General features: G+C 36.9%; 2 protein-coding genes across 2 annotated transcripts in view; one reads left to right on the plus strand and one right to left on the minus strand.

Moving 5' to 3' along the window:
- Window positions 1-12,463: 12,463 nt before the first annotated feature.
- On the plus strand, window positions 12,464-16,663 carry f9a (coagulation factor IXa; the record flags this gene model as incomplete). Its single annotated transcript, XM_083891378.1, has 8 exons — window positions 12,464-12,518; window positions 12,797-12,978; window positions 13,063-13,087; window positions 13,441-13,554; window positions 14,508-14,639; window positions 14,719-15,059; window positions 15,143-15,269; window positions 16,071-16,663. 8 exons carry the CDS (start codon window positions 12,464-12,466, stop codon window positions 16,661-16,663), a joined length of 1,569 nt encoding a protein of 522 aa, XP_083747504.1.
- A 3,171-nt stretch (window positions 16,664-19,834) lies between these two features.
- mcf2a (MCF.2 cell line derived transforming sequence a) overlaps window positions 19,835-27,804 on the minus strand; it is a gene marked incomplete at both ends in the record, with an annotated part of 36,771 nt that continues 28,801 nt past the window's right edge. The window contains 3 exons of the mRNA XM_083890595.1: window positions 19,835-19,875; window positions 19,966-20,069; window positions 20,191-20,303. Of these exons, the coding sequence (XP_083746721.1) occupies window positions 19,835-19,875; window positions 19,966-20,069; window positions 20,191-20,303 (258 nt within the window). The remainder of the gene's footprint in view (window positions 19,876-19,965; window positions 20,070-20,190; window positions 20,304-27,804) is intronic.

Consider the following 27,804-nt stretch of genomic DNA (forward strand, 5'->3'; position numbering starts at 1 on the left):
AAAATTCTACTTATAGTTGCCAATTCTATGTATAATTCCATATACTATTTATCATTCCCAAATCCACTTACAGTTCCAAATTCTACTTACAGTTCATGCAGTTATAATTCGGGTTTAAGCACCGATCACTGATCCTCAGAAAGAGTGTGTAAGTTTACTCCAGATCCAGCTCTGACTCATCATCACGTCCATGAGCCTATGTCAGGGGTGAAGTATAAAGAGTGTAAATGTCAGTGGGCTGTGACCACAGGCTGTGGCCTCTGACCTTTCACACACACACACACACACTCTCTGCAGCGCCACATTCATTCTGGCCTGTTTGAAGTAAAGTCCTCACACCTGGTTGTTGCCGCACACACACACACACACACACACACACACTCATCACCTGTGATCATGTCCTTCGCCCCTGAAATCACTCCACATTTCGCAGCATTTCTGCACAACTGTGCTTTAATTCCTCTTGTTTGCCGTGTAAAATAAAAAAAAAACAATTTCTCTTGATAAATGTCAAGTTAGAAGCGTTAAAGCGTGACGATGTGTAAAAGCACAAACGAAGAAGCGCCTCTTTATTAGAACAAATGATCATACTGTGTTGTTTCCCAGCGTGAAGTGTCAGGATGCACAATGTTTTATTAATGTTTGATGAAATATTTATTCAAATGTTCTCCTGAGAGGCGATGAGTTCTTATACCCAGTCTTTACTCTGTTTATAGTTAATAACTCTCTGATTTATTGACTTCCTAAAGTGGACATCGATGGAAAGAGACGGCAGATGTTTTTGTTTGTTGTGTCCGTGAACAAAATCATACTTATACATATTTACTGCTCATGCTTTGGAAATAAAAATGCACCAGTGACTTGTTTTATGTGTGAGAACTGACAATAAAACTCAGTGGCGCTACAGAACATGGTAGACAGACAGACAGACAGACAGACAGACAGACAGACAGACAGACAGACTGATTGATTGATTTTGACTGTATTGATCCGACACCAGGGTGATTCTCTTGTTAGAGCAGTAAAAGAAGGTCAGGGTTAGACAAGTGTCAAGTACAACATAGGACAAAAAATAAGCAGTGACATAGGATACATGCAGAAAAAGTGTTAAAGGTGCATTATGTAATAAATGATCAAATCCTCCTAATATGTCACAGAGACTCAGGAATAATGTTCATATAACAAACTGAACTCACCAACAACAACAGTACAGACAAAATATTTGCATTAAAAACAATATATTTTGCAGACTGCCAATCATGTTTATGTTTTGAAATCATGTTTTGGCATGTGGCGCCACCTATCGCCGTCTACCAATCATTACAGTCAGTAGAGTCTCAGCTGCCGAGCAACCACGGGTTGCCAGTTACGTCAGAAAGCTAAACCTCGGTATTTTGAATTTGAATGCAGTAACCGTTTTTGGCCACATTCTTACATATGGCACCTTTAAGCTGAACTAAAATTCCTCCTTGTAGCTTTGAATATAAAAAATAAATAAAGGTGTTTTCATATTTTCTGCGACACTGAAAAATCCAAATATTGCTTTATTTATTTCAAAGTGGGTTACATTTAATTTCCACAAACAAAGGTAGCGCTCGTTATACATAATTCTGTTTTTATTTCAAAGTCGTCATTTTCTCCACCATATTAAAGGTTGCAATGAAACGTCAACATTTTCCATTTTCTAGTTCTTAATGCAACAAACGATCATTATTTTGTATATAAAAAAACTTCTATGTGATATTATCTTCATTATATGGGTCAAATAGGTTTTACAGCTCCCAGATTCACTTTATTTTGGTGAATATGGGTCAAAAACGACTCTTTTCATAGTAAAGGCTTCAAACCCCTGCCTTAAAATAAGCAGCTTGGATACAACTTACAGCTCAGATTCATGTCTTCTCTTCTCTGTATGTGTGTATTAATGGATACTCGTCACACCTCCCATCTGATCTGGTTTACACGTCCATTGCATATACTGTACGAGTATCACTGGACCAGTGGTACAAGAGCTTCTTAACAAGAGCTGGACAGAAAATCACCCAGAGTGATGATGAGAGCAGGGAAGAGTCAGGAGGAAGGAAAAGTGTTGGAGGTGTTGTTGAGTGTAATTAATGTTCCAGTGGTGAGAGGCGTCCGTCTCTGCAGAGCAGTTGTGAGCTTGATTCCAGCTCTGTGTGCGGCTGATAAGACCATCAGGGCTTGTTCTGTTACAGGGACAACAATGACGGTGGATATATACGAGCTGGAGGTCGTCAAGTGTGTGTGTGTGTGTGTGTGTGTGTGTGTGTGTGTGTGTGTGTGTGTGTGTGTGTGTGTGTGTGTGTGTGTGTGTGTGTGTGTGTGTGTGTGTGTGTGTGTGTGTGTGTGTGTGTGTGTGTGTGTGTGTGTGTGTGTGTGTGTGTGTGTGTGTGTGTGTGTGTGTGTGTGTGTGTGTGTCTGGGCGTAATATGGATTAAATTTATCACAAACAAGCATCTGTTTCACGCTCAGATTGTCCCGTGAACCGTTTCATCTTGTGACGTTCGCTCTTATCAGAGGAGTTTTTTTTTCAGGTGAACAGACTGGATATTTTACGGGTTTTACGTTTAATATAAAATACAGAAATATGAATATATGATGTGACGATTCAGAAACAAGGGGCAGGAATCGCAGGGTACTTCACGATACAATTACGCGATACGTGGTCCACTATCACGATACAACGGTTCTGTGTTAATCAAGACGATCACATAGCGATACATCGTGATATCTGTCCCTAACTGAAGAAAAGTTATCGTCCGTGAAAAGTTATTTATTTATTCACAACACAGAGAACAACGTGTATAAAGTCCATGTTTTGAACGTAGCTTTCTCCGCCATTATCACGCTGTAAACTCCCTCTTCTTCAGCCAGGTAACTTCTGCACAAGTTTCTCTGTAGCGACGCCCAGTGGCCGTTACTAGAGTTGCAGCTAACGATTATTTTCGTAAACGTTTAATCGATGAATTGTTTGGTCCCTAAAATGTCAGAACATTTTTAAAAAAATGAATCAGTTTTAATGATTTCTGGTTTTAATCATGAAAAAAGCTTCAAAACAATTAATCGATTATCAAAATAGTTGACGATTATAACCACACATGATTAAAACCACACAGTTATTACTTCAGAATGTCTGCTGTGCTTCCAGCCTGTGCATTTTCAAATCAAATAGGTTTTTTCAAGGTTTAAGTTTGGATTTTTTCTGAAAAGATATAAAAAGTGACAGCCCTCCCCAACTCATAAGCCCTATCTGAGATTCACGTAATTCCACAGAGTTAATGTACTAGTGGAATATGACATTTCCTTCCACCTCCTAAGCCAAACGCTTGAAAGTCCTGATCAGCGTTTGTGTTTGGTTTTTTCCTCTCTCGTGGTCATATTAGCGTCTGCAGGCTTGCACATAAAAGTGATGAATTACTTCCAACAATACTCATCAGAACTGTTGACTGTTGTAGCGCCGGCTCATTTATCTCGGCGCCTCGCGGAGCTGAAGCGCATTGACCTCAAAGGTCAGAACGGGGTCAGCGTCAGGGTCGGAAGGTGTGTCGTATTTATTCCTGTCAGGTGGTCGTATAAACCTCAGCATTATCGACTCGGCTGCTCCGCAGATTGCATTTTCTTTATATATATATCTCTAATGTGACAGAGTCTGATTATTCCTGCTCTGGGACAGATGTGACACTGGTGATGAAGACTCCATCAGTCCAGTGGCAGCAGAGTTGCTATATTACTATATTATTAGTTAAGCTAAAGTAGACATATTATACCCTAGTTCTATAAGTTCTCTTAATGAACATATCTGTGACATGCTTTGGATGAAGCACCACAGCAGTTCAATCACCCTGACAAATCAGCCCTATGTTTGAGTGCCTGTCTCTTTAAATGCAAATGAGACACAGCGTCACTGAGGCCAACGGCAGCTAACAGCAGTTAGCATCTGGAAAAAGCCATCGTTTTTGCCGTCATATATAAAATGTAAATCCTCTGAGTCTGGAAGTTTGTGTAGAACTCTGTGCTGCACTGTGCAGACAACAATAGAACACTTAGCCGACTTCCGCTTTTCTGGATGCTAATGACGTAGCAATGACACAGACGTCAACATGGCGTGTTTTATCTCCTGTACTGAGACTGAGGCGGACCGCAAAAACATGACAGTCATATTTTTTCACACTTTGCCTCTTCATAGGGCCTCCAGAGTCCCAAATATAAGTATTAATATGATTTTTAAAAAGTAGATTTTTTTGCATAATATGGCTCCTTTAAAATGTATTCATTATAATGGGAAAAATGTACTCGACCGATTTCCACCTCGTGTTTTTTTTTTTATTTGCAAACTAATTTTTGACATTCAGCAAAAAAAAAAAAGAAGTGAGTTTTATAGGCACTTTGTGACCAGGAGCGATGGAAGCTCCACTTTTCATTAACGGTGGCTGAACATCCCAGAGCCGCCAGCGTCTGTCAGCTCGGCTGCATCACGGCTCACAAGAGCCACGAGTAGATCTGAGCTCTCCGGGTTTTTTTAGCAACTCAGAACAGCACTTTCTTTCTTTTCTGGGTCGCTATTGGCAAGAGCAAGGAGAGGAGTTTATTATTGCAAACCGCAGCACTGGATTATTTTTAGTCATTTAGTGTCGTTTGTCTCACAGCGTGTGCATTTTAAATAAAAAATAATAAAAGAAATGTTTAAGGCAAATGTGTGCATGCATAAATAATGCATTTACAAAAATGATCTCAAGCCATGGACTAATTAGAGAAACAGCATTAGTGGGTCACTGTCCCACTTTGCTTTACCTAGTTTAATACGTTTGAAATCCATACCTGAGACAGAAAATACTGCATTGGTTCATTTTCTTGCATTTTAGAACGGAAATTACATTATTTCTCCCCATTGACTGGAAAGGGTTTATGGACATCTGATGTCTTTCAAGGGAAGAAATCATATTGAATTGTCATGTAAATGTACATAATGTGACATTTTATATTCAGATCTGCTTTAACTGTGTCTGTAATCCGTGTCATCGTCGAGTCAAAAGTCCTGGAAGTCAAGAGACAACAACACTGAGTGTAACTACGGTTGTTTTTTGTTTCTTTGCTGGCATCATTACAGTTGAAATGCCTCCAACAGTCTGAGCTGTGACTCCAAACAAATACCTCTGTGTCGTCAGGAAAATATCAAGCCAATTTCTTGAAATGTCAGGGAGTTTGGCTCAGGCGAGGACGTCGGCACGCGGACGCACAACGTTAGGCTTTCAAATGAAAGAAACGACTCTGATAATTAACGAAGCGAAACGCTCTCAAATGTCACATTAATGTCAATGACTTTATACTGAGAAGATAGCGTGTGTGTGTGTGTGTGTGTGTGTGTGTGTGTGTGTGTGTGTGTGTGTGTGTGTGCGTGTGCGTGTGCTTTCAGGCGCGCAGTGTTTATATTTTATTATACAAAGTGCAGTGAGCGGCGCTCAGTAATACACGTTTGGACTCTTTTGAGTATGAAAACACTACACACTACCGTTCAAAAGTTTGGAGTCACTTAGAAATGTCCTTATTTTTTAAGAAAAAGCACTTTTTTTTTCAATGAATATAACATTAAATGAATCATAAACACACTCTATACATTGTTAATGTGGTAAATGACTATTCTAGCTGCAAACGTCTGGTTTTTAATGGAATATGTACATAGGTGTATAGAGGCACATTTCCACTGTTCTTATGGTACATTGTGTTTGCTAATCACTTATCAGTTAGAAGGCTATTGGATGATTTGAAAACCCTTGTAAAAATCATTATTTCTAAACTTGTCAATGTCTTGACTATATTTTCTATTCATTTTGCAACTCTTTTGATGAATAAAAGTCTGACTTTTAATGGAAAACACAACAAAAACAGTATAGGTGAGCCCAAACTTTTGTACAGTAGTGTAGAAATTTGCTAGGGTCCTTGAATGCATCTGGTTAGCTGCTCGTCTTTGCAAGATGTTAAACTGAAGCCATCATTATTATTATTATTATTATTAACATTATTATTATTATGATTACTATTATTATTAATAATAATAATAGTAATAATAATAATATTCCATAATCAACTGCAGCATTCGTACAAAAGCAGGGAGAAAACTCATAGTTTGGCGAGCTGTGAGCCAAAAATCCATAATAAAACCTGTCACTTTTACGCTCGGGTTTATGTACAAAGCTCTAACACACTTATAAATGATCTTTAGTGGTTTATTTTGCCTTTGCATATAGAGTCAGTCTACAGCACAAGTATAACAGTCAGACATGAGGTTGATTGAACACATTCTGTGCAGGTCTGTAGGGTTTTTTTTGGCGTTTCGTTTTCCCACATTCAGTGAAACACAGTCGCACCATCCCATCATTATCTCTGTTTGGAGAAGAAAAAGCCATTGCTCTTTTCCAGCAGGTGACATCACAGTGAGATTTTTTATTTTATTTTTCTGTCTCAATAGAATTTCTCCTGAAAATAATCACCTCCTTTGCTTCTTCCTGAGACGACGCTGCATGTGTTTTACTCTGCACACAAACAAAAGCGAGAAGAATCCGGCGTGTAACGCTTTCTCGTTCAGCCTTCAGGTTTAGTAAAGTGCTGCGTCAGCATCTCATCTCCACCAGGCTGACAGTGGGTTGATTATCCAAAACTGGCACAGAGGGAAAATAGTGTTCATGAGAAAAACTAAAAATAGACGACTATAGCGATGCAACTAACGATTATTTTTCTGAATCGATTAATCTGTCGATTATTTTCTCGATGAATCGTCCAGAAAATGTAAGAAAATGTTAGAAAACGTTGATCAGTGTTTGTCAAACCTGGAAATGACGATGTTCTCCAATGTCTCGTTTTTGTCCACAAACCAAAATGATACAGTTTTTTAATGATTTCTTTGTTATGTGGAGCAAAGAAACAAAGAAAATATTCACATTTAAGAAGCTAAAACCATCAGAAATCTTGTTTTCCGATCACCGTGTGGTTAGGATATACGTTTGAAAACCGATGCCTAATCCACTGCACACAGGGATTATTCAGTCCACAGACAGCAAAGTGTCTGAGCAGCCGAGAGCTGCTGCCAAAACGCATCCAGAGTGTGACGAGTATAGATCACACTGGGTCGTTCTGGGTGAACGTTTAGCTGCTAAGGTTACAGACGACGCAGATGCACTGAGGTCAAAGTCAGAATTCCGAGTTTTAAAGTCAGAATTCTGAGAATAGTCAGAATTTTGAGTTTAAAGTCAGAAATCTGAGTTTTAAATTCCGAAATCTGAGTTTTAAATTCAGAATTCAGACTATAAACTTTATTCTCAGAATTCTGACAATAACCTCAGAATTCTGACTTTGAAACTCAGAAATCTGAGTTTTAAATTCAGAATTCTGAGAATAGTCTGAATTTTGAGTTTAATGTCAGAATTCTGAGAATAGTCTGAATTCTGAGAATGAAGTCAGATTTCTGAGTTTCAAAGTCAGAATTCTGAGGTTATTGTCAGAATTCTGAGAATAAAGTTTATAGTCTGAATTCTGAGTTTAAAGTCAGAATTCTGAGTTTATAGTCAGAATTCTGAGAATAGTCAGAATTTTGAGTTTAAAGTCAGAATTCTGAATTTAAAGTCAGAATTCTGCGTTTTAAAGTCAGAAATCTGAGTTTTAAAGTCAGAATTCTGAGAATAGTCGGAATTCTGAGAATGAAGTCAGAATTCAGAGTTTTAAATCAGATATCTGAGAAAAGTCTGAATTCTGAGTTTAAAGTCAGAATTCTGAGAATAAAATCAGAATTCTGAGTTTAAAGTCAGAATTCTGAGTCAGAACTCTACTTTTCCTGTGTGGCCCTAATCCTCTTCCGTACTTTTGTATTTACCCACATACAGTTTTTTTCTCATTCACACTGCCCAAGTGTGAGCTATAAAAACTCTGTGAATTAAACTGACAGAGGACGATTTTATCGCAACAAAACGTAAACCTTCTGTTAATGACGCCACGTCCTCGGTGAAAGACTGAGGTCAGGGTCGCTTCATCTCTCCCTCACAGCCCGGGAGACGCCGTACGCTGAGAATCTACAGCGCGAAGTAGGCGTCGGAGTTTTTTATTATTTCCGAGGCCGTGACTCGATCCTTCACTGCAGCGACTGATCTAATTGGAGCAGACACCGACTCCCGACCGTCTATGTGATGCTGCCAAAGGCGGCCAGAAGACGGGGAGATGTCAGGGAGATCTTCTTAAATCAATAGTCAAGTCGCAGGCAATTTTTGCTCCTGTCCGTTCACGAGTTCACACTGACTGTCAGTCTGTGAGACGCTCATTAGCATGTTCACCTCCTCACTGCAGCAGCGCTAACGGCAGAAATTACCGCTGCTATTTTCTGTCCCATAAAAATGTTGCTAAAGTAAGCTCAGCCAGTCTCACACATCTACTCGCCAATTAAACTATAGTCTGTGTGTGTGTGTGTGTGTGTGTGTGTGTGTGTGTGTGTGTGATCTTGTACTTGCGACATACTGAGGACCAGAGAGGGTTTTTAACCAACAAAGTGAGGTCATTTTTACGGAGTGAGGACATTTTGGCCGGTCCTCACTTCGTTTTCATTGAAATCACTTCCTCAGTTGTTATACTATACTACAGTTGTTACTTGTTATGACATGCTATACTCAATTTGTCCAAAAAAAAAAAAAAAATCTAATTTTGGACGACAGTATAGTATGAGGTTTTTGTAAAATTTTGGACCAAAAATTTTGGGTCAAATTTTTTTTTCAATTTTTGGACGACATAGTATAGTATGACGTTTTTGTCAAATTTTGGACCAAAATTTTGGGTCAAATTTTTTTTTCACATTTTGGACGACATAGTATAGTATGACGTTTTTGTAAAATTTTGGACCAAAAATTTTTGGTCAATTTTTTTTTTTAATTTTGGTCGACAAAGTATAGTATGAGGTTTTTGTAAAATTTTGGTCAAAAAAAAACAAAAACGAAAGTTTTCCAGCCCTTTTTGCTCTGGGGCTCTTCCTGCAGACATTTTATGGTACTGCATCCAGTAGTTCTTTGTAGATGTCATTCATGAAGTAGATATTTGTAATTGTGTTGATTTATAAAGTGGAAATGCTGGTCCTCACTTTGACAGCGACCCAGTCCTCAGTATGCAGCAAGTACAAGAATGTGTGTGTGGTGTGTGTGTGTGTGGGGGGGGGGGGGGGGTATGTGTGTGTGTGTGTGTGTGTGTGTGTGTGTGTGTGTGTGTGTGTGTGTGTGTGTGTGTGTGTGTGTGGAAAAGGTGTCATGGATTTGTCCGTGAAGACTTACTTTTAGAAAGATGACTCGTCGTTGAGTTGCAGTGCAGCGAGAAGACTATTCTAATACATTCTGTGGCATCTTCAGCTTTTTTTCTGTCTTTAAATTAAAGGAGACATATGATGCAAAATGACATTTTTAATCATTTCAATACTTATATTTGGGACTCTGGAGGCCGTGTGAGTAGGCAAAATGTGGAAAAAAGATGACTCGGTCATGTTTTTGTGGTCCGGGTAAAAGTTCATAATGTAATAATTGGCTCATAATGTAATAAAATCACGAGCGCGCAACGTAATAACGTCTTTAAATGATGATAATGGAACACTTTTTTTTAACAATCTAATCCATCATTACATTATGAGCTGTTATTACAGTATTATGAGTTGCTATATAGTTGGGCTCATAATGTAATAAATTGTTACATTATTACATTGTGCGCAAAGTTGTTATTACGTTGCACGATTTTATTTCATTATAAGCCTATTATTACATCATGAACTTTTATTACATGTCATTTATTACACTATGGGCCATTATTATATTATGGACATGCACAGTGCAGCACAGAGTTCTACACAAACTTCCAGCCTCAGAGGATTTATTTACATTTTATATATGATGACGGCAATGTGCCAGCTAGAGTCTGCAAATGATGGCGTTTTCCAAATGCTAACTGCTGTTAGCTCGCGTTAGCCTCAGTGACGCTGACGTAGTTTCCTGTGTCTCGTTTGCATATTTAAAGAGACAGGCACTCAAAACAGGGCTGTTTTGTCAGGGTGATTGAACTGCTGTGGTGCTTCATCCTTAAGGTATTTTGACAAAAAGCATGTCACAGACATGTTCATCAGGACACCAGGGAACTAGCTTAACTTGGAGAAATAGGCTATAATATAATATATCTACTTTAACAGTAATCTGAAACAAATCACAATATATGTGTGGAAAAGTGTTTAACTGTAAAGGCCACATTATACTTCTCCGACTGCGTATGCGTTATCCGTCTGCGTCACCACGTAGACCACTCGAGCCTTTATACTTCTCCGTCGTGGTGACGGATAGGCGCTGCAATTTCCCGCCCGATCAGTAGGGGTCGCTGCGCAAGGTTGTTGTGCTTTTGGCTACAGTGAGCAATGGCGTCCGAGGGAGAAAGACTGTTGTTGAAACAGTGGCCGTTTGTCACTTTTCTGTGTCCCGGAACGCAGTTTTAAGATAATTTGAGGCGAGAAATTGTCCATTTAGAGTCTAAACATGTGCTGTGTGTGTTAAGATATGACGTATTTATAGTTTGGCAGCGGGGTTTTCGGCGGTGATCAGCTCCGCCTCTGTGGACGCTCGGTGCTCACTGTGAGCCGGCACAGAGCAGCTTCGCTCGGCCTGTCCTGAGGACCAATCGCAGCTCTTGCCGTCTCCGTTGTCCCTTGACGGAGTGAAGGACACTTAAAAAATATTCCGTGCAGTCGGAGACGATGCAGAGACTCTACAACAGGTTCTGCGTCAACGCAGAGGACTCTGCGTAACCTACGTAGAGCACTTTACGCAGGAGTTTAAATTGGGCTTAAGTGATGGAGGAGCTCTCGTATTGAACAGACAGTATTAATTACTCGCGGATGAATTATTCAGCCTTTTAAACGACTCGATGAAATATAAATGTCTGCAGTCAATCGTTGCCAACACTTGAGGAGACTGTGGACTCTCTCTGGGGAGGAGGGGTTTCACATCCAGTGATGGGATGATGTGTCTTCAACGCTCCACCACAAAAATGACACCGGAGTTAAATCTTCAGCGAGCAGCGAGTGCTGAATCAGCAGAAGGCGACTTAATAATGACCTTGTGTATTGATCGACTCTATTGAATATGAACATGTATGAGGAGGTGAGATGAGGATCCTGTAATTATATGAATTTGTGGTAACACTTTATAGTAAAGAACACATATTCAACATTAACTAGGTGTTTTATAACATGCGTATAAGTCGCATACTAGCCCTTTATTAGTAAATATTAAGTATGTATTAACACCTTATGTAGGAAAAATCTTAATTCATGTCGTAGAGGTAGAATAAGTTTATGTAGAATAACATGCTTAATGAACTCAGAATTCTGACTTTAAACTCAGAACTATGGGTGCCCAGAATTCTGAGTTTAAGTCAGAGTTTCATAGTCAGAATTACAGAGTTCCAAAGTCAGAATTCGGGGAGAATAGTCAGAATTCTGATTTTAAAGTCAGAATTTAAGAGTTTTAAAGTCAGAATTCTGATTTTAAAGTCAGAATTCTGAGTTTAAAGTCAGAAATCTGAGTTTAAAGTCAGAATTTAAGAGTTTTAAAGTCAGAATTCTGAATTTAAAGTCAGAATTCTGAGAATAAAGTCAGAATTTTAGAGTTTTAAAGACAGAATTCTGACTTTAAAGTCAGAATTCTTAGAAATAAAGTCAAAATTCTGTTTAAAGTCAGAATTCTGAGAAGAAAGTCAGAATTTTATAGTTTTAAAGTCAGAATCCTGAGTCTAAAGCCAGAATTCTGAATTTAAAGTCAGAATTCTTAAAAATAAAGTCAGAATTTTAGTGTTTAAAGTCAGAATTCTTCGAATAAAGTCAGAATTCTGTTTCCTTACCCTAATCCTCTTCCTTAGACATGAGATTGTCTCATACTGTCTTGTGTTGTGTTGTAGGACTGAGGTGAATGTCTGCCATCTAGTGGTTAAAAGTCCAAAGTGTATTCTATTTAACGGCTCTTTTTTGTGGCTTACATATACTGCCCCAAAGTTGTTTGTAATTATTACATGAAATTATTTTTTTTTGTGTATTGAACAAATATTATCAGACTCATATCAAACTATGACAGAATACTGAGGCTGTAGATTATCGTACGTCATGGAATAAGTTATTTAAATGTGAAACAGGAGACAGTTCAGACTCTGGTCAGAGCAGAAAATCCAGGATTGCATTAAATGGTGAATCATCATGTTCTGTTCTGTTAGTAATCTATGAATAAGCTGGTGTTTTTCTACGTTTTTGCCATTTTTGCCAGACAAACCTAGTGTGTGGTTTGTTCAGGGGGAAAACAAACAAAAAAACTCAGAGTGTGTGTGTGTGCACATGTGCAAACATTATTTTTGTACTTTGGAGCGTCTGTCGAGACATCACTGCAATTCTGAAATGGAGTTTTTGTCTTTGGTTTTGCTGCTTTGGGGCTTTGAGCTGCTCTCTGGAGGTACGATACCAGTGTTTTTGATCTTTATAAATAATTGCTCGTGTGCTTGAGGTTTATTTTAGTACTTCCTGTGTGGCAGGTGTGGTTATTACACCTCTCTGAACACGATATAATTATAACTGTTATTTCCAGGTTTGACAAACACTGATCAACGTTTTTTTTAACAATTTCTGGACCAAACGATTCATCGATTGATCGGGAAAATAATCGACAGATGAATCGATTACGATAATAATGGTGATTCTGCAGCTGTAACATGTGAGTTTTTGTCCCTGCAGCTCCAGCCTCAGGCCCGGTGTTCCTCTCAGGCCGGGCGGCCGGCAGCGTTCTGAGGCGACACAGACGCTATAACACGGGCATTTTTGAGGAGTTGATGCAGGGAAACCTGGAGCGAGAGTGTATGGAGGAAACCTGCGACCTGGAAGAAGCCAGGGAGACGTTTGAGAACGACGAGAAGACGGTGCTCGGTGTTTGTTTTCTTTATTGTTATTATTATATTAACACACAGTAAGTTGTGTTTTACTGACTTTACTCTGTGTTTTAGATGGAGTTCTGGGCTGGATATGTAGGTAAGACTGTGTTTCTATACACTACTGTTCAAAAGTTTGGGGTCACTTATACAATTTTTGGTGTGTTCTCCATTAAAAATCAGACTTTTATTCACCAAAAGAGTTGCAAAATGAATAGAAAATATAGTCAAGACATTGACAAGATTAGAAATAATGATTTTTACGAGGGTTTTCTAATCATCCAATAGTCTTCTAACGCCATTAGCAAACACAATGTACCATTAGAACAGTGTAAATGTGCCTCTATACACCTATGTACATATTCCATTAAAAACCAGACGTTTGCAGCTAGAATAGTCGTTTACCACATTAACAATGTATAGAGTGTATTCCTGATTCATTTAATCGTACAGATGGAAACCAGTGTAAGCCAAACCCGTGTCTGCACCAGGGCTCGTGCAAAGACCGTCTTGGCTCGTTCACGTGCACGTGTCTGCACGGCTTCACTGGGAGGAAATGTGAGATCGGTAAGTCAGTGCAGTCCTGCGGCTGGATAAAATGAATAAAATCAGATATATGCGTGTGCTGTTGAGAATATGAGATGAGATGTGATCACGTGTCAAGTCCCGACGGATACACCACAGACGCCAGATGCTTTTTCTCTTTTTTTCCCCTGGTTTACAAATTGAATCAGTGGCTTGTGTGTGTGTGTGTGTGTGTGTGGTTTTTAGGCTCCGAAAATAGCTTTGTATTTTTAGAAGTTCCATTTACAGCAGCCAACGTGACCTTTCTCTGTCTCTCACTGTTTTTCCTGAATCACAACAATCACAAAACAAACATTTACAGGAAGTGGTGCCTTATTAATACTATTAATAAACTTTTCTTTTACTTTTTAGGTCAAATTTTAGACAAACATTTTTTTATTACGTTTTTTTTTTTGGACAAAACTTTTTTTGTCAAATTTTGGACAAAATTTTTTTTTGTCAAATTTTGGACAATTTTTTTTGTCAAATTTTGGACAAAATTTTTTTTTGTCAAATTTTGGACAAACATTTTTTTTGTCAAATTTTGGACAAATTTTTTTTTTTGTAAAATTTTGGACAAATTTTTTTTGTAAAATTTTGGACAAAATTTTTTTTTGTAAAATTTTGGACAAAATTTTTTTTTGTCAAATTTGAAAAAAAAGTCAAATTTTGGACAAAACTTTTTTTGTCCAAATTTGGACAAAACTTTTTTTGTCAAAATTTGGACAAAACTTTTTTTTGTCAAATTTTGGACAAAACTTTTTTTGTCAAATTTTGGACAAAACTTTTTTTTGTCAAATTTTGGACAAAACTTTTTTTTGTCAAATTCTTTTTTTCCTTTTTTGTCATATTTTGGACAAAAAAAGTTTTGACTTCTTTTGTGAAATTTTGGACAACCTTTTTTTTTTTTTTTTACTTTACTTTACTACCATTTGTCATGTTCTTTTTCTGCTCAGTTGTTGCTAAACGCTGCGATGTGAACAACGGAGACTGCATGCACTTCTGCGAGTCGGTGGGAACCTTTGGAGCCAAATGTTCGTGTGCGACAGGATACAAACTGATGGAGGAAGGAGACTGTGAACCAGAAGGTAACCGTGTTGTCCTCAGTCGACGAATGAGATGATTCTGAAACTTAATTCAAACTTTAACTGCTTCTCACGTCACCAGATGAATTCCCGTGCGGCAGAACCGCTCTGACGGCAGTGAGCGACGTCTACAGCAGGTCTCTGCTCGGCCGTAAGAATACGAGTCTGTCAAACGACACGTCACTGAGCAACGTCACCACCATCACCACGACGACCATGACGACTACATCCTCTCCCTCGACTCAAACCACCTCCGCTGCCTCGTTTCCAGCCACCACAGAACCTGAAGACCGTAACGACCTGAGGAAACTGCCACTGTGGGTGTTTGAGGAGGAGGCCAAGGGCCCCACGGAGGAGCCCATTCGTCCTTACAAACGCATCGTAGGTGGCGAGGCGGTAACTCCAGGAGAGATCCCATGGCAGGTAATGTAAATAGAAGCATAAAAGTGTATAATTGTCACAATTACTCTCTGTTCACAGATCCTTTCCTCCATGTTTTTGTGCAGGTAGCCTTGGTTTTACATCCCAGCGGCGAGTTATTCTGTGGGGGCTCCATTCTCAGCAAGAGCTGGATTATTACTGCTGCTCACTGCATGGCAGAGGTCGACGGGGCGGCGTTTGTCGTCCGAGTGGGTAAGAGTCACGTTTATACATTTATTCAAATATATATATCATATTTTTCAATATTATAAATTATTATTATTATAAGTAAATATTATAAATTATTAAAAATTGATGACTCGTGTTGTGGTGACCATGGTTCTAATAGTTTTGAATTTTTCAATAGTTTGAGTTTTCATTTAGTTGAGGTTTTTATTATAAATGCTTAGTTTTTATTCGTTTTTGTGCTAGTTTTAGCTTTTTTTTTAGTGCAAGGCATGTTAACGCACAAATCGTTTCCAAGGGTTAGGGTTAGGGTTATTAATTAATTTGCGTTAACCGCCACTAATGCCATTAACTGCTGTTAACATGTTAGCGTACCGTTTACCAGTTAGCTCTGTTAGCTCCTTTAGTGCCGTTAGCACACCTACAGTCAAACTGAAGCGGTCTGTTTATTTAACGAAAAGAGCAGCGCTACAAATAACCAGGGTAAAACTCTGCCCTTGGTAGAACAAAATGAGCAACTTGGAGATTATTTCTCTTTGACCTGGTAACTGGATTATGAAGAAAATGATTGGATTGGATTGGCAGTTGGCATAGTTAGCATGCTCACCTGTGTGTTCTCCAGATTCTCCGGTTTCCTCCCACAGTCAAAAGACACACAGATGTGGGGATTAGGATTAGAGAATGTGAGCGTGAATGGTTTGTCTCTATCTGGCCTTTCGCTCCATGTCAGCTGGGATTGAGCGGTAGAAGCTGAATGAATATAATCTAATGGGATTGACTGTGGGTCACCTGCTGCATGTTTCACTGTCTCTGTGTCTCCACCTGCAGGAGAGTACAACGTCAACATCCACGAGGGCACAGAGCAGGACTACGAGGTGCTGAGGCACCACGTGCACCCGCGCTACAACGCCACCGTCAGCTTGTACAACCACGACATCGCCCTGCTCTACCTCAAAACCCCCGTCGCCTTCTCCGCGACGGTGCGGCCCATCTGCGTCGGCCCCACCGTCTTCACCGAGAGCCTCGTGAAGGACTCGTCCCCGGCGACGGTCAGCGGCTGGGGCCGCACGCGCTTCCTCGGCGCCACGTCGGACACGCTGCAGAAGGTGGAGGTGCCCGTCGTGGACCGGACGCAGTGCAAGCACAGCAGCAGCTCCAGGATCAGCCCGTTCATGTTCTGCGCCGGCTACCACAGCGAGAGCAAAGACGCCTGTCAGGGCGACAGCGGCGGGCCGCACGCCAACAGCCGGCACGACACGTGGTTCCTGACGGGCATCGTGAGCTGGGGCGAGGAGTGCGCCAAGGACGGGAAGTACGGCGTGTACACGCGAGTGTCGCTGTACTACCGCTGGATCAACCACGTGATGGGACAAACCAAACAGAGGCTCGCGTTTGACGTGGAAGATCCCGTCCTTGTATAGTTTAAACCTTAGGAAATTCTGTGCAAAAGTTTGGGGTCACTTAGAAATGTCCTTATTTTTAAAGAAAAAGCACCTTTTTTTTTCCAATGAATATAACATCAAATGAATCATAAATACACTCTATACATTGGTAAACGACATATCTTACAGATCTACATAGGTGTATAGAGGCCCATTTCCAGTGTTCTAATGGTACATTGTGTTTGCTAATCGCGTCAGAAGGCTATTGGATGATTAGAAAACCCTTGTAAAAATCATTATTTCTAATCTTGTCAATGTCTCGACTATATTTTCTATTCATTTTGCAACTCTTTTGATGAATAAAAGTGTGACTTTTAACGGAAAACACATTAAATTCCACCAAATATCTTGAGAAGCAGTCTGTTCAAATCTAGTGTTATTTACGTGCAACACTGCCATCTGCTGGTGAAAGAGGAGGACAGCAAATCCTAACTCAAGAGAGCTCACAAATAAATGTGAATAATTGTATAAAATAAACTGAAGTTAGTAGAAATAACATTTCGAATCTGCCAAAAACAAAACAACTATAGCAATAAATAGTTTGTTTTTATTTGTGTTTTACTGTACAGAATAATTGAAGCCATACAAAAAGAACAGTTCAGAACAGTGACAGTGGCCCGTTGCTCAGTTGCTCAGTTGCCATGCATTTTCATATGAAAGAAACTCTAAAAAGCAACGTATTTATGCTCCTTGGCTTAGGAGCAGTGCATCTTATTTCTGAAGAATTTGTGCATAATCTGCAGCATTTTGGATTTAAGTTTAAGGAAGAGAAAAAAAATCAATACAATTCAGAGGGTTTGCGGTTGTGCAGTCAAGCAGAGCGCCTGTAAATGCATAGAAACTGGAGAAAATGTAATTCCGAACAGATGCACAGATACTTCACAATATGACAGCAAAAATAAATAAATGAACACCACAGGAAAGCGTGTCGTACGAAGCGCCCCCTGCTGCTTCCCGCGCTCATTTCCATATCAAACACAGCGTATCAAAGGCAGCCCTCCGACTGGGGCCTCAATTTGATGTGGTAAATTCATATAAGTCTGCAATCAATATTTAATTAAGCGTTCGACATAGAGGGGTTTATTTCATGTTGGCTGTAACCCGGGATTATCTGAGCTGTTAATGATGATGTGGCAAACACAGCCTAATCTGCCTTTTCTCTTTCTGTTTCTCTTAATCTGACTCCCTTTCTCCACGCAAAGAGCGACGAGAGATTTGTTTACGTCTCACACCAAGGAATACGTTTGTGTCTGTCTGTGTTTAACATTATGATCACTGACACTTTAAGGTCAACTGTCGTCTCCCGAACACGTCGTTCAAGCGTAAACAAAGGAAGTAACAGCATGAATGAGAGGGAAATACACGGTAAACGAGGTAAAAGCAGCAGAATACATTCAGCAGACGATAGGTGGTTCCTCTATTGTCCTTCCACGTTATTAAAGTGCCATAGGTCAGGTTCAAGCTAGAGCTGAAACAATTCATCTATTATTAATCGTCAACTATTTTGATAATCAATTAATCGGTTTGCAGCTTTCATGATTAAAACAAGATTTCTGATTGTTTTAGCTTCTTAAATGTGAATATGTTCATCCTGTCTTTGCTCAACGTAACAAAGAAATCATTAAAACATCATGATTTCCTAGTTTGACAAACACTGATCAACATTTTCTGACATTTTATGGAGCAAACGATTACGAAAATATTCGTATGACATTTTTGTAAAATTTTGGATACAACATTTTTCTGGACTTTTTTGGGTGAAATTTTGGACGACATAGTATAGTATGACATTTTTGTAAACATTTTGGACCAAAAATTGTTTTTCAAAAAAATGGTCAAAATCTGGACAACATAGTATATAGTATGACGTTTTAGTCAAATTTTGGACCAAAAAAATGTTTCTAAAATGTTTTCAAATTCTGGACGAAAATAGAATAGTATGACATTTTTGTAAAATTTTGGACCAAATTTTTTTTTTTTAAATTGTCAAATTCTGGAAGACATAGTATAGTGTGACATTTAAGTCAAATTTTGGACCAAAAATGTTTTTTCAAAAAAATTGTCAAATTCTGGACGACATAGTATAGTATGACGTTTTTGGACCAAAAAAATTGTTTCTAAAAATTATTAAATTCTGGACAAAAATAGCATAGTATGACGTTTTTGGCAAATTTTGGATGACATAGTATAGTATGACATTTTTGTTCAATTTTGGACCAGAACATTTTTTTCAAATTCTGGACGACATAGAATAGTATGACGTTTCATGTATTAAACAAGATTTCTGATTGTTTTAGCTTCTTAAATGTGAATTGTTTCATCTTTTCTTTGGTCAACGTAACAAAGTAATCATTAAAACATCGTGATTTCCAAGTTTGACAAACACTGATCAACATTTTCTCGACATTTTATGGAGCAAACGATGACGAAAATAATAGATGCAGCTCTAGTTAAAGCAAGATTCTTCTGATTTTTGCAAACCCTACACACACACGAGATAAAAAGAAAGGCATTATGGCATGGCACATTTTGGCATTTGAACTTCCTAGACTGCCATTTTCAGGAATGAAATGTGAGAAAAGCACAGTGAAGTATTCCATGGAAGAAAAAAAAACGTCCCCCTGACACACAAAAGATGAGACACTGTGGTACAATCTACGTTTTTTTTTTTTTTTTAAATGACGTACAAAAGCCTCTGCTTTTAAAAGTTTTTTAGGCAAATCCTCGGTGAGCGTCCAAGAGGAGCATAAACGCTCAGCGGTGCCATAAGTTCAAGAGTCTTCACTCCTGCAGCAGCGACCGACACATCCTGACGACATGGAGTGAGCCAATCAGAGAGGAGGAAGACCAATCAGGACTCAAACATTGATGATTGATTGTCCACAAGGGGCTCAACAGTTCCTCCGCCTTTGTGCTGATGCCACAGGACTCGTTCGTGACCCAGGTCCAGGTTGATTGTCCACATCAAAACCTTGGAAAAAAACAAATCGCCACATATCCGACTTTTGTTTTTTCGATGACTGGGGTGTGCTGAAGAACAGCAGGGACTGAGGATATAGTGCATCAGTGCGGGAACAGGTAATGGCTCAGTCAATCCCTGTCGTCTGTTAATCCACAGGTAAATCAGATTCACAGTCTGTGCTTTCGTCTCTACGGCGAGCTGAGCTTCCTCAACTTCAGGTTCCCTGGGTCTAGACAAGACAACACACAGATGTTAAAAAAATAAATGAGGACATGCTATACCGCAGCAGTTTGTCCACGTCTTTTCTTTTTTTCTTTACCCCCAAGTCTGGAGGAGTGTCCTCGGTTGCAGTCTCCGACGATCAGCTGCAGGCTGGCAGCTCCGAGAAAGCCCTCCAGTCGTCGACTCAGATTTTTCACCAGCCTGGAAAACGACGGAAGATTTAGGAGTGAAATAAAGTCACTGGACACTTTGTTAATAACTCATCATCATTGCAATATAATGTCATCCTGTGTGTTAAAAGCTAGAAAAAAAACAACCTCACCAGCGCCCCCTGTTGTCTTCATACTGGAGTTGAATTACGTCTCCACGTTTAATCGTGATGCTGTCTGGTCCATTTTGAAAACAGTCAGCTAAAGCTCTGTATCTGCCTGGAGACTGACACAGAGGGAAACTCACTTGTTAGAATCTTTCATTACTGATTTCTTTCATTTATACGACAGTTTTTGAAAGAAAACACAGTAACACTTTAATACTAACAAATTACTTTTTGTCAAATATTGGTCAACATACTAAAGTATGACTTTATGGTCAAATTTTGCATGACGTACTATAATTTTTGGTCAAATTTTGTTTTTGGCTTTTTTGGAAAAAATTTGGATTACATGCTATATAGTATGACTCTTTGGTATGTCATACTATACAAAGTATAGTATGACATTTTTGTAAAATTTTGGACCAGAATGTTTTTTTCAAAAAAATTGTCAAAATCTGGACCAAATTTTTTTTTTTTGTTAATTGTCAGATTTTGGATGAAATGGTCTCGTATAACATTGAGGTTGAGGACAAAGTATAGTATGATGTTTTTGTCAAATTTTGGGCGAAAAAAAAAATGTTTTGTTAATTTTCCGATTTTGGACGACATAGTATAGTATGACGTTTTTGGTCACATTTTGGTCTAAAAAAAATGTTTTCTTAATATTCCGATTTTGGACGACATAGTATGGTATGACGTTTTGGTCACATTTTGGGCGAAAAAAAATTTCAAAAAAATTATACGATTTTGGACGACATAGTATAGTATGACGTTTGGGTCAAATTTTGAACCAAAATTTTTTTTGTCAAAAAAATTGTCCGATTTTGGACGAAATAGTGTAGTATGACATTGAGGTCAACGACATGGTATAGTATGATGTTCTGAGCAGTGGCTCAGTTGGTAGAGCATCTGCTTCATATGCTGAGGCTGTAGCCCTTACTGCAGGTGACACTGGTTCGATTCCTACACCAAGCCTTTCCAGCGTGTCATTACCCATCTCTCTGCCAACTGTTCCTGTCTCTCTCCACTATACTATCATTAAAGGCAAAAAGGCCCAAAAATTATATATATAAAAAAAAGGTCAGATTTTGGCAGGAATAGTGTAGTATGACATTGAGGTCGACAACATAGTATAGTTTGACGTTTTGGTCACATTTTGGACAAAAGAAAATATTTTTTTAATTTTCTGATTTTGGACAACATAGTATAGTATGACCTTTTGGTCAAATTTTGGACCAAATTTTTTTTTCAAAAAAATGGTTAGATTTTGGACGAAATAGTGTAGTATGACATTTTGGTCGACAACATAGTATAGTATGATGTTTTGGTCACATTTTGAACCAACATTTTTTATTCAAAAAAACGGTCAGATTTTGGACGAAGAAGTTTAGTATGACATTGAGGTCGACGACATAGTATAGTATGATGTTTTGGTCACATTTTGGGCGAAAAAATTGTTTTCAAAAAAATTATCTGATTTTGGACGACATAGTATAGTATGACGTTTTGGTCAAATTTTGAACCAACATTTTTTATTCAAAAAAACGGTCAGATTTTGGACGAAGAAGTTTAGTATGACATTGAGGTCGACGACATAGTATAGTACGACGTTTTGGTCACATTTTGGACAAAAAAAAAATATTTTCTTAATTTTCCAATTTTGGACGACATAGTATAGTATGACGTTTTGGTCAAATTTTGGACCAATAATTTTTTTCCCAAAAACAGGTCTGATTTTTAGACGAAATAGTGTAGTTTGACATTGAGGTCAACGACATAGTATAGTATGACGTTTTGGTCACATTTTGGGCGAAAAACATTTTTTTCAAAAAAATTATCCGATTTTGGACGACATAGTATAGTATGATGTTTTGGTCAAATTTTGGACCAAATTTTTTTTTCAAAAAAATGGGTAGAGTTTGGACGAAATAGTTTAGTATGACATTGAGGTCGACGACAGTATAGTATGATGTTTTGGTCACATTTTGGACAAAAAAAAATATTTTTTTAATTTTCTGATTTTGGACGACATAGTATAGTATGATGTTTTGGTCAAATTTTGGACCAAATATTTTTTTTCAAAAAAATGGTTAGAGTTTGGACGAAATAGTTTAGTATGACATTGAGGTCGACGACATAGTATAGTATGATGTTTTGGTCAAATTTTGGACCAAATTTTTTTTTCAAAAAAATGGGTAGAGTTTGGACGAAATAGTGTAGTATGACATTGAGGTCGACGACATAGTATAGTATGACGTTTTGGTCACATTTTGGGCGAAAAAATTGTTTTCAAAAAAATTATCTGATTTTGGACAACATAGTATAGTATGACGTTTTGGTCAAATTTTGGACCAATAATTTTTTTCCCAAAAACAGGTCTGATTTTTAGACGAAATAGTGTAGTTTGACATTGAGGTCAACGACATAGTATAGTATGACGTTTTGGTCACATTTTGGGCGAAAACATTTTTTTCAAAAAAATTATCCGATTTTGGACGACATAGTATAGTATGACGTTTTGGTCAAATTTTGAACCAACATTTTTTTTTTCAAAAAAATGGTTAGATTTTGGACGAAATAGTGTAGTATGACATTGAGGTCGACGACATAGTATAGTATGATGTTTTGGTCACATTTTGGACAAAAAAATTTTTTTTTTTAATTTTCTGATTTTGGACGACATAGTATAGTATGATGTTTTGGTCAAATTTTGGACCAAATTTTTTTTTCAAAAAAAATGGTTAGAGTTTGGACGAAATAGTTTAGTATGACATTGAGGTCGACGACATAGTATAGAATGATATTTTGGTCAAATTTTGGACCAAATTTTTTTTTTTTTTTAAATGGTTAGAGTTTGGACGAAATAGTGTAGTATGACATTGAGGTCGACGACATAGTATAGTATGATGTTTTGGTCAAATTTTGGACCAAATTTTTTTTTCAAAAAAATGGTTAGAGTTTGGACGAAATAGTTTAGTATGACATTGAGGTCGACAACATAGTATAGTATGATGTTTTGGTCAAATTTTGGACCAAATTTTTTTTTCAAAAAAATGGTTAGAGTTTGGACGAAATAGTGTAGTATGACATTGAGGTCGACGACATACTATAGTATGATGTTTTGTTCACATTTTGGACAAAAAAAAATATTTTTTTAATTTTCTGATTTTGGACGACATAGTATAGTATGATGTTTTGGTCAAATTTTGGACCAAATTTTTTTTTCAAAAAAATGGTTAGATTTTGGAGGAAATAGTGTAGTATGACATTGAGGTCGACGACATAGTATAGTATGATGTTTTGGTCAAATTTTGGACCAAATTTTTTTTTCAAAAAAATGATTAGAGTTTGGACGAAATAGTTTAGTATGACATTGAGGTCGACGACATAGTATAGTTTGATGTTTTGGTCACATTTTGGACAAAAAAATATATTTTTTAAATTTTCTGATTTTGGACGACATAGTATAGTATGATGTTTTGGTCAAATTTTAGACCAAATTTTTTTTTCAAAAAAATGGTTAGAGTTTGGACGAAATAGTTTAGTATGACATTGAGGTCGACAACATAGTATAGTATGATGTTTTGGTCAAATTTTGGACCAAATTTTTTTTCCAAAAAATGGTTAGAGTTTGGACGAAATAGTGTAGTATGACATTGAGGTCGACGACATAGTATAGTATGATGTTTTGGTCACATTTTGGACAAAAAAAAATATTTTTTTAATTTTCTGATTTTGGACGACATAGTATAGTATGATGTTTTGGTCAAATTTTGGACCAAATCTTTTTTTCAAAAAAATGGTTAGAGTTTGGACGAAATAGTGTAGTATGACATTGAGGTCGACGACATAGTATAGTATGATGTTTTGGTCACATTTTGGACCAAAAAAAATCTTTTTTTAATTTTCTGATTTTGGACGACATAGTATAGTATGATGTTTTGGTCAAATTTTAGACCAAATTTTTTTTTCAAAAAAATGGTTAGAGTTTGGACGAAATAGTTTAGTATGACATTGAGGTCGACAACATAGTATAGTATGATGTTTTGGTCAAATTTTGGACCAAATTTTTTTTCAAAAAAATGGTTAGAGTTTGGACGAAATAGTGTAGTATGACATTGAGGTCGACGACATAGTATAGTATGATGTTTTGGTCACATTTTGGACAAAAAAAAATATTTTTTTAATTTTCTGATTTTGGACGACATAGTATAGTATGATGTTTTGGTCAAATTTTGGACCAAATCTTTTTTTCAAAAAAATGGTTAGAGTTTGGACGAAATAGTGTAGTATGACATTGAGGTCGACGACATAGTATAGTATGATGTTTTGGTCACATTTTGGACCAAAAAAAATCTTTTTTTAATTTTCTGATTTTGGACGACATAGTATAGTATGACGTTTTGGTCCAATTTTGGGCGAAAAAATTGTTTTCAAAAAAATGTCTGATTTTGGACGACATAGTAAGACCAAACTTTTTTTTTCAAAAAAATGGTTAGATTTTGGCAGGAATAGCGTAGTATGACATTGAGGTCAACGACATAGTATATTGTGACGTTTTGGTCACATTTTGGACTAAAAAAAAAATGTTTTCTTAATCTTCCGATTTTGGACGACATAGTATAGTATGACGTTTTGGTCAAATTTTGAACCAACATTTTTTTTTTTTTTTAAATGGTTAGATTTTGGAGGAAATAGTGTAGTATGACATTGAGGTCGACGACATAGTATAGTATGATGTTTTGGTCACATTTTGGACCAAACTTTTTTTTTCAAAAAAATGGTTAGAGTTTGGACGAAATAGTGTAGTATGACATTGAGGTCGACGACATAGTATAGTATGACGTTTTGGTCACATTTTGGACCAAAAAAAATATTTTTTTAATCTTTTGATTTTGGACGACATAGTATAGTATGACGTTTTGGTCAAATTTTGGGCGAAAAAATTGTTTTCAAAAAAATGTCTGATTTTGGACGACATAGTATAGTATGATGTTTTGGTCAAATTTTGGACCAAATTTTTTTTTCAAAAAAATGGTTAGAGTTTGGACGAAATAGTTTAGTATGACATTGAGGTCGACGACATAGTATAGTATGATGTTTTGGTCACATTTTGGACAAAAAAATATATTTTTTTAATTTTCTGATTTTGTACGACATAGTATTGTATGATGTTTTGGTCAAATTTTGGACCAAATTTTTTTTTTTTTTAAATGGTTAGAGTTTGGACGAAATAGTTTAGTATGACATTGAGGTCGACAACATAGTATAGTATGATGTTTTGGTCACATTTTGGACAAAAAAAAATATTTTTTTAATTTTCTGATTTTGTACGACATAGTATTGTATGATGTTTTGGTCAAATTTTGGACCAAATTTTTTTTTCAAAAAAATGGTTAGAGTTTGGACAAAATAGTGTAGTATGACATTGAGGTCGACGACATAGTATAGTATGATGTTTTGGTCACATTTTGGACAAAAAAAAATATTTTTTTAATTTTCTGATTTTGGACGACATAGTATAGTATGACGTTTTGGTCAAATTTTGAACCAACATTTTTATTTTCAAAAAAATGGTTAGATTTTGGAGGAAATTGTGTAGTATGACATTGAGGTCGACGACATAGTATATTATGACGTTTTGGTCACATTTTGGACTAAAAAAAAAATGTTTTCTTAATCTTCCGATTTTGGACGACATAGTATAGTATGACGTTTTTGTCAAATTTTGGACCTATAATTTTTTTTCCAAAAAGAGGTCTGATTTTTAGACGAAATAGTGTAGTTTGACATTGAGGTCAACGACATAGTATAGTAACACATTCTGAGCAGTGGCTCAGTTGGTAGAGCATATATTAAAAAAAAGGTCCGATTTTGGCAGGAATAGTGTAGTATGACATTGAGGTCGACGACATAGTATAGTATGACATTTTGGTCACATTTTGGAAAAAAAAAATATTTTTTTAATTTTCTGATTTTGGACGACATAGTATAGTATGATGTTTTGGTCAAATTTTGGACCAAATTTTTTTTTCAAAAAAATGGTTAGAGTTTGGACGAAATAGTGTAGTATGACATTGAGGTCGACGACATAGTATAGTATGATGTTTTGGTCACATTTTGGACAAAAAAAAAATTTTTTTTAATTTTCTGATTTTGGACGACATAGTATAGTATGACGTTTTGGTCAAATTTTGAACCAACATTTTTATTTTCAAAAAAATGGTTAGATTTTGGAGGAAATTGTGTAGTATGACATTGAGGTCGACGACATAGTATATTATGACGTTTTGGTCACATTTTGGACTAAAAAAAAAATGTTTTCTTAATCTTCCGATTTTGGACGACATAGTATAGTATGACGTTTTTGTCAAATTTTGGACCTATAATTTTTTTTCCAAAAAGAGGTCTGATTTTTAGACGAAATAGTGTAGTTTGACATTGAGGTCAACGACATAGTATAGTATGACGTTTTGGTCAAATTTTGAAGCAACATTTTTTTTTTCAATAAAATTGTCAGATTTTGGACAAAGAAGTGTAGAATGACATTGAGGTCAACGACATAGTATAGTAACACATTCTGAGCAGTGGCTCAGTTGGTAGAGCATATATTAAAAAAAAGGTCCGATTTTGGCAGGAATAGTGTAGTATGACATTGAGGTCGACGACATAGTATAGTATGACATTTTGGTCACATTTTGGACAAAAAAAAATATTTTTTTAATTTTCTGATTTTGGACGACATAGTATAGTATGATGTTTTGGTCAAATTTTGGACCAAATTTTTTTTTCAAAAAAATGGTTAGAGTTTGGACGAAATAGTGTAGTATGACATTGAGGTCGACGACATAGTATAGTATGATGTTTTGGTCACATTTTGGACAAAAAAAAATATTTTTTTAATTTTCTGATTTTGGACGACATAGTATAGTATGACGTTTTGGTCAAATTTTGGGCGAAAAAATTGTTTTCAAAAAAATTTCTGATTTTGGACGACATAGTAAGACCAAACTTTTTTTTTCAAAAAAATGGTTAGATTTTGGCAGGAATAGCGTAGTATGACATTGAGGTCAACGACATAGTATATTGTGACGTTTTGGTCACATTTTGGACTAAAAAAAAAATGTTTCCTTAATCTTCCGATTTTGGACGACATAGTATAGTATGACGTTTTGGTCAAATTTTGAACCAACATTTTTTTTTTTTTTTTTAAATGGTAAGATTTTGGAGGAAATAGTGTAGTATGACATTGAGGTCGACGACATAGTATAGTATGATGTTTTGGTCACATTTTGGGCGAAAAAATTGTTTTCAAAAAAATTTCTGATTTTGGACGACAGTATAGTATGATGTTTTGGTCAAATTTTGGACCAAATTCTTTTTTTCAAAAAAATGGTTAGAGTTTGGACGAAATAGTGTAGTATGACATTGAGGTCGACGACATAGTATAGTATGATGTTTTGGTCAAATTTTGGACCAAATTTTTTTTTCAAAAAAATGGTTAGAGTTTGGACGAAATAGTTTAGTATGACATTGAGGTCGACAACATAGTATAGTATGACGTCTTGGTCACATTTTGGGCGAAAAAATTGTTTTCAAAAAAATTATCTGATTTTGGACGAC

Source organism: Microchirus variegatus, assembly GCF_963457635.1.
Source record: "Microchirus variegatus genome assembly, chromosome: 6".
NCBI lineage: Eukaryota > Metazoa > Chordata > Actinopteri > Pleuronectiformes > Soleidae > Microchirus > Microchirus variegatus.